Source organism: Phlebotomus papatasi, chromosome 5 (assembly GCF_024763615.1).
Source record: "Phlebotomus papatasi isolate M1 chromosome 5, Ppap_2.1, whole genome shotgun sequence".
Classification (NCBI taxonomy): Eukaryota; Metazoa; Arthropoda; class Insecta; order Diptera; family Psychodidae; genus Phlebotomus; species Phlebotomus papatasi.
The window spans coordinates 1,267,791-1,274,325 of NC_077226.1; the positions used below are offsets into that span (position 1 = coordinate 1,267,791).

General features: G+C 39.0%; 1 protein-coding gene across 8 annotated transcripts in view; it reads left to right on the forward strand.

The window, feature by feature from the left end:
• LOC129808744 (protein Gawky) overlaps positions 1-6,085 on the forward strand; it is a 30,733-nt gene extending 24,648 nt beyond the window's left edge. For 7 of the 8 annotated variants that reach the window (XM_055858570.1, XM_055858568.1, XM_055858564.1 and 4 more), the window contains 6 exons: positions 1,715-1,896; positions 1,979-2,132; positions 2,209-2,405; positions 2,493-2,757; positions 2,826-3,150; positions 5,655-6,085. In XM_055858570.1, the coding sequence (XP_055714545.1) occupies positions 1,715-1,896; positions 1,979-2,132; positions 2,209-2,405; positions 2,493-2,757; positions 2,826-3,150; positions 5,655-5,809 (1,278 nt within the window). In that variant the 3' untranslated portion in view covers positions 5,810-6,085. The remainder of the gene's footprint in view (positions 1-1,714; positions 1,897-1,978; positions 2,133-2,208; positions 2,406-2,492; positions 2,758-2,825; positions 3,151-5,654) is intronic. The other variant, XM_055858571.1, reaches the window with a different exon arrangement.
• The last annotated feature ends 450 nt before the right edge of the window (positions 6,086-6,535 follow it).

Sequence of the window (6,535 nt, forward strand, 5' to 3'; positions counted from 1 at the left end):
CCCTCCGTCCCGAAAAAACTCATACTTTTGCTAATATATTTTATATGAAAGAATGTACGACATTTTTGGGACATAGGGAGTATTAATTTTCTCATGCAAATATAATTTATAAATAAAGTATAGATAAAATTCAATCACTAATACTCAAATTTGCAATTAATTGAAAATTGTGATTTTCCGATAAATAATACAAATGAAATTAGAAAAATTATTTCTAACTTGAGAGTTTTTTAATCCCAATAATATGGTTTTAGTAAAAGCTATAAAAAGAATGGATAAATAACTATATTAAGCCTTAATGTTGCTTTCAAATTTCAAATTGAAAAGTTTCTAAAGGAAAAATCCTTTAGAAATAACAATTTGTCTTTTAAACTTGTTAAAAAAGAAAGATATAAGAAATTATAATAGAATTTTGATAATTTTTCTCCTTGTCTTTCTCAATACACGGAACCTTCTAAGCTTTAATACCTAAATTTCCCTATGTACAGTGCAAGCATATTAAATTAAAAGTAATTAAATAGTACTATCCCATAAAAATTAATTCACATCTCATTACGAATTATCGTAGACCGCATTTTTGTTAACTCTAAAAGAGTTTTATTAAAAAAAACCGTCAATTTATTAGCAAAATGTCATAAAACTTTTTTTTTGAAAATAATGCAGAATTTTATCGTTTTCTATTACCCGTTAACTACCCCAAGGCCTTCATTTAACTGTTTTACCACGTTCTTGTACGAGGATCAAACTCTATTTGCTGTAAATAAATTTAAATTTAATTGAAACTGTTTTTGACTTATCAATTAGCGTTTTATTTTTCTCTTGATATTTTTAGGATTTTTTTATAACGATTATAGCCAGAAATTAAATTATTTATCATCAAATACCACAAACCTTTTGCAAGAAATAAAAGAATTATTTTTATTTCAACTTTACTTCTTTTTTAAATGAAGAAGAAGGGTAATTTAATGCACCCACAATATTAATGCACCCATTCCCAAAAAAAGATGCAATTTGAATTCAAATAATTACCGCGAAAATAAATAGCGATTTTCAGTCTCAATCAGTGTGTCTCCACTGAATTTCGTCAATTGCGGTAGTTGTCTCAGTCACCGCCGAGTTTTCGTTGTTGACTAAATGAAAAACAACAGCTCCGCAAAAGACAGTTTTGTGCAGTTTAATCGCGGAAAAACCTATTAATTCGATTAGAATCTGTAAAATACATTTCAATAAGGTATCATCTTTTTTCCAAAGTGTTTTAGTGTCTGTTTTCGTAGGTAGTAAAATGTGAAGTGGCAAAATCTCGGCATCCTGTGGTTCACACACACAGAGACATTTCAACGAAGTTATGTAGTCTCTTACTACATAGCAAATAAACGTTCAGAATAGGCCCCCTGGTTAGACATTATTTAGGAATACTAAAAAAAAATTAGAAAACTTACTTAACTCGTCATTTTCAAGAAAACAAAGTCTCCCATGGTAGTGAAGTTTATTCTGAAACTCTTCGTTGAAGATTTCACGCAATTTCTCGTGGTTTATCCGATAAAATTTTTCGAAGTTACACTGACCGATCGGTTTCTCTTTTACTTGAACCCGGGATCACCTTCTTTGTAAGCCTTTTTGCATGCCCTCTGGCTTCCGGAATTCAGTCTTTTTTCTGTCCGTGCAACTGACTCTTTTTCCTGATTCCTTTTTTTTTCTTGGTTGTACCTTTCAGCAACAAGAACAACCACCGTATCAGACCACAACCACGCAGCAGAGTCGTCTGAATCAGTGGAAATTGGGTGCATTGGAAAAAGATGGTGATACAGATTTTTCCAGGGCACCTGGTACCACATCAAAAGCAACACTATCCACAACAAGTTCCACAATGGGAAGTCTTGGCCTTCAGGGTGATGGGTAAGTCTATTTTTTCTTGTTGGTGTTGTTAGGTTATCTCTTGGGAATCATTTTGGGCTTTTTTTTTTTTAAATGCACAAAGAACATGGTCAACTGGACGAAATGTTAGCGATGGTTGGCCAGATGCCAGTGTCATTGAATCAGATGCTTCCAAGGATTGGCCAACTGGTCAGACATCACCATCAGCTGCTTTTACCGATCTTGTGCCCGAATTTGAACCCGGTAAACCATGGAAAGTGAGTTGATTTCGTCCTCTCTGTTTGTTGGTCCTCTATCAAAGGGTTTTTTTTCTATTTGTACTTTATTATAAAGGGTACACAAATGAAGACAATCGAAGAGGATCCAAGTATAACACCTGGAAGTGTTGCTAGATCACCTCTATCGATAACAGCCAAGGAAAGTGACTTATTTACAGGGAGTAGTAAGACATCACCAACTGATATGCAACCAATAAGTCTATCATCATCAACATGGAGTTTCAATCCATCGGCAAATCAGCAGAATTTTACGTGAGTTGGTGATAGTTTTGGATGGGGGGAAAAAGGGATTTGTTTGCTCAACATGGATACCCTTTTCCACATTGATTTACTTTTCAGCAGGTCCACAGCCAAATTGGGCACTAAAAGTAATAGTTGGAGCGAACATATGGGTCAACCGTCGCAGACAACATCAGAATTATGGGGTGTACCTGTGTCAAAGGCATCAAGAGGACCACCACCGGGTCTTGGTGCTACAAAAGGTGCTACTGGTGCATCAAATGGCTGGGTACCAGGTACCATAAGTCGTGGTATTAGTCAACCATCATGGCCAAATAATTGGGGACACTCAACATGGCTCCTTCTGAAGAATCTCACGCCACAGGTAAAGATAATTTACCGTACCAAAAATACCCTGGGTTCTCTATATTCTTTTTCTGGTCACCTTATCAGATTGACGGTTCAACTCTTAGGACCCTGTGTATGCAACATGGTCCACTACAGAATTTCCATATGTACTTGAATCACAGCATAGCCCTGTGCAAGTATTCGAGTCGTGAGGAAGCTCAGAAGGCACAAATGGCACTAAATAATTGTGTTCTTGGCAATACGACAATTTGTGCTGAATCACCAAGTGAAAGTGAAGTACAGAATATACTGCAGCATCTGGCTGTACCAGCTGCTGCTGCTGCTGCTGCTACTCAACCACCATCAACTCCTGCCAGCACTGGTGCCACCTGGCGACCCACAAATCAACCACCAGCTGCAAGAAATTCAGGTTAGTAAGGGACTAAAAGTGATTAACTGTTCCAAAGGTACCTTATCTCGGTAAGCTTCCTCGTTAATGCCAGAAGCTTGACCAATTCCCTATGGTAGTTCGGAGAAATCTACTCAAATTCGTCGGAATTGTTGTTCGGAAGACAGTTGAAAAGTTTCCTACCTCGTCTGAGGATCAAGGACACGAGAGTTCAGTAGAATCAATCGCGAAGGTTTCGTTAAGTCAGGAGGCCACTTCCTACAAATTCTGATTGACCTAGGACCAGGGGATCATGGCAACGTTGGGCTATTTACCTCAAAAAAGCGTCGGAATGGTCGGAATAGTCCATTTCTTTGAGTCTTTTTAAGATCAAGGACACGAGAGTTCAGTAGACTCAATCGCGAATGTTTCGTTAAGTCAGGAGGCGACTTCCTACAAATTCTGATTGACCTAGGACCAAGGGATCATGGCAACGTTGGGATATTTACTTCAAAAAAGCGTCGGAATGGTCGGAATAGTCCTTTCCTTTGACTCTTTTCAGGATCAAGGACGCAAGAGTTGAGTAGACTCAATCGTCAAGGTTTCGCTAAGTCAGGAGGCCACTTCCTACAAATTCTGGTTGACTTAAAACCAGGGGATCATAGCTACGTTGGGATATTTACTACAGAAAGAGTCAGAACAGTCGGAATAGTCCCTTTCTTTGAGTCTTTTTAAGATCAAGGACACGAGAGTTCAGTAGACTCAATCGCGAATGTTTCGTTAAGTCAGGAGGCGACTTCCTACAAATTCTGATTGACCTAGGACCAGGGAATCATGGCTACGTTGGGATATTTACTACAGAAAGAGTCAGAATAGTCGGAATAGTTCTTTCCTTTGACACTTTTCAGGATCAAGGACACAAGAGTTGAGTAGACTCAATTGTCAAAATTTCGTTAAGTCAGGAGGCCACTTCCTACAAATTCTGATTGACTTAAAACCAGGGGATCATAGCTACGTTGGGCTATTTACTACAGAAAGAGTCAGAACAGTCGGAATAGTCCTTTCCTTTGACTCTTTTCAGGATCAAGGACACGAGAGTTGAGTAGAGTCAGTCGTCAAGGTTTCGTTGAGTCAGGAGGCGACTAAATACAAATTCCGGTTGATTTAGGACCAGGAGATCATGGCTACTTTCACCTGACACATTGAACCAGAAATGGTCAACTCCCTCAAAACTACCCACAGAGCTCCTCTTTTAATCGTGTTGTAGGCCTGGCTTGATTTCCCAGTCAGCCTTTGATTTTCCAGTCCGGAAGCCTGCTCGAGACAGAACCTTGTACAAAGTGTCTAAGAGCGCGATTCCTCTATAGTTAGTGCATTCCAACTGGGTCACCTTTCTTGTACCTTGTTAGTTTTCCAGAGAGAAGATTGCTTCTCTCGTTAGAACCTCTTCCTCCCGACAACTGGTAGTCCGTGTCCCGATACTTCTCGGAAATACTCTTTCCATTTCTTCACAATATCATTTGTTAGGACCAAAAGGTTTCCTAGTTGGTTCTTGAATAGAGAACTTCCTTTCTTTTATGCAGCGGCTCAATGTCTTCAAGTTCTCGGTGTAGGTATCGCCTCTTCGTCATTCTGAGGAACCTTTGTGTCGTCTTTGGAAATGTCCTGAATTGCAGAGCTTTCATCCACGATGATCTGCTCAACATTCGCTTGTATAAATTCCACTCATATAATTCCATCAGTACCTTGTTGCGAATGTTTTGTAACCAGATCCTTTGTTCGTTAGCCTCAAGTTCTTATTCTTCTCAGACTAGGGTCGGTTACTCAATCTTCTATCATTCACTTGAGTATACCGGGGTCTATCTTGCTTTTACGAGGTTGTTACCCTCCCCGGACAATCTTCTCTAGAAGGACCAGATCCCTTGTTCGTTAGCTTCAGGTTCGTGACTTCCCAGCTGAATGTGCCGGGGCCTACTAAGCATCTAATTGCCTGGTAGGACTGCCTGCAACGTCCCTTTAAGAGACCAGGTCTCTCGCTGTAATTTCTTCAAGTCCTGGTTCCCGAAACGTAGCAGAGCCCTTGATCGTTAGCCTCAGATTCTTGACTTCCGAATTGAGTGTACCGGGGCTACGTAGCATAGGTCGCTGTCGTAATAATCTTGCTTTTACGGGATTGTAACCCTCCCCGGGCAAGCCTCTCTAGAAGGACCAGATCCTTCTTTCGTTGGCCTCAGGTTCTTGACTTCCCTGACTGGGGTCGGTTACTCAATTTTCTATCATTCACCTGAGTGTACCGGAGTCTATCTTGCTTTTACGGGGTTGTTACTCGCCCCGGGTAATCCTGTCTAGAAGGACTCTTGACTTCCGAACTGAGTGTACCAGAGCCTACGTAGCATTCGTCGTTGTCGTAACAATCTTGCTTTTACGGTGTTCTAACCCTCCCCGGACAACCTTCTCTAGAAGGACCAGATCCTTCTTTCGTTGGCCTGTAACTATTTCTCACTAATATATCCATTTAATTTGTGTCTTTTCTCTCTAAATTGCAGCGCCAAATGACACGTGGGGTACAGGATCGGTGTGGACACAGGGTAGTAGTGGTAGTAACCTGTGGACACCACTCGAAAGTGGAACTGAACGTGGTACACCGTCAAATTTAAACTCATTCCTGCCTGAAAATCTCCTTGGCGGTGAATTGAATTAAGAACACGACAAATTGACAGAGACAGAGAGAGATAGAAATGAATTTACTACTAAAAGAAGCATGCTCCAAAAGTGCTTTCCTGTGATTTCTTTTTCTTAAATATTTTTATCTTCTTCTTCTCCTTCTTCTTATGTCTTCAATGTGAGAAAAAAAAAGATATTAATTAAATAGTAAAAGGAGAATCCTTGAGTGGTCACAAAAAAAAACAAAAACAAAATGGAGATTTTTTGCTGAGTGACGCACAAAAGAAAAAGATAACCATATAGAGGTGTAAAATGAGGAAAATGAAAAACTACTAGCATATCAGACGTGTTAAGGATGATAGTAAGACAAATATTGTTTTCTTGCAGAATACTGGGAGATTTCTGATGATTATTTTTTTTTTTAAATTAGTAACAGAGTATTTGTATTTCTTAACGACGCCATTACAAAACTGGTTAAGATGTTTGAAAGGACGTTAAGAACCGTTTGAAATTGAATAAACGTCAATGGTCAAACACCATAATCACTCATAAGTAACTTCTTTTGCGACCTTTTCTTTTAGTGCAATATATTGTATAAAATTCCCTCTTCCAGGAGCTAAATAATTAAATTGATTTTGATACTTTCAGTTGTGTCTCACAGCTTTTGAGTGAGAATTCTCTAAAAAAATATGACAATGTCATATGATAAATTTTTTTTGTGATAAAAATTTGGGAAACAGGACAACATCCAAAGGTCACTCAT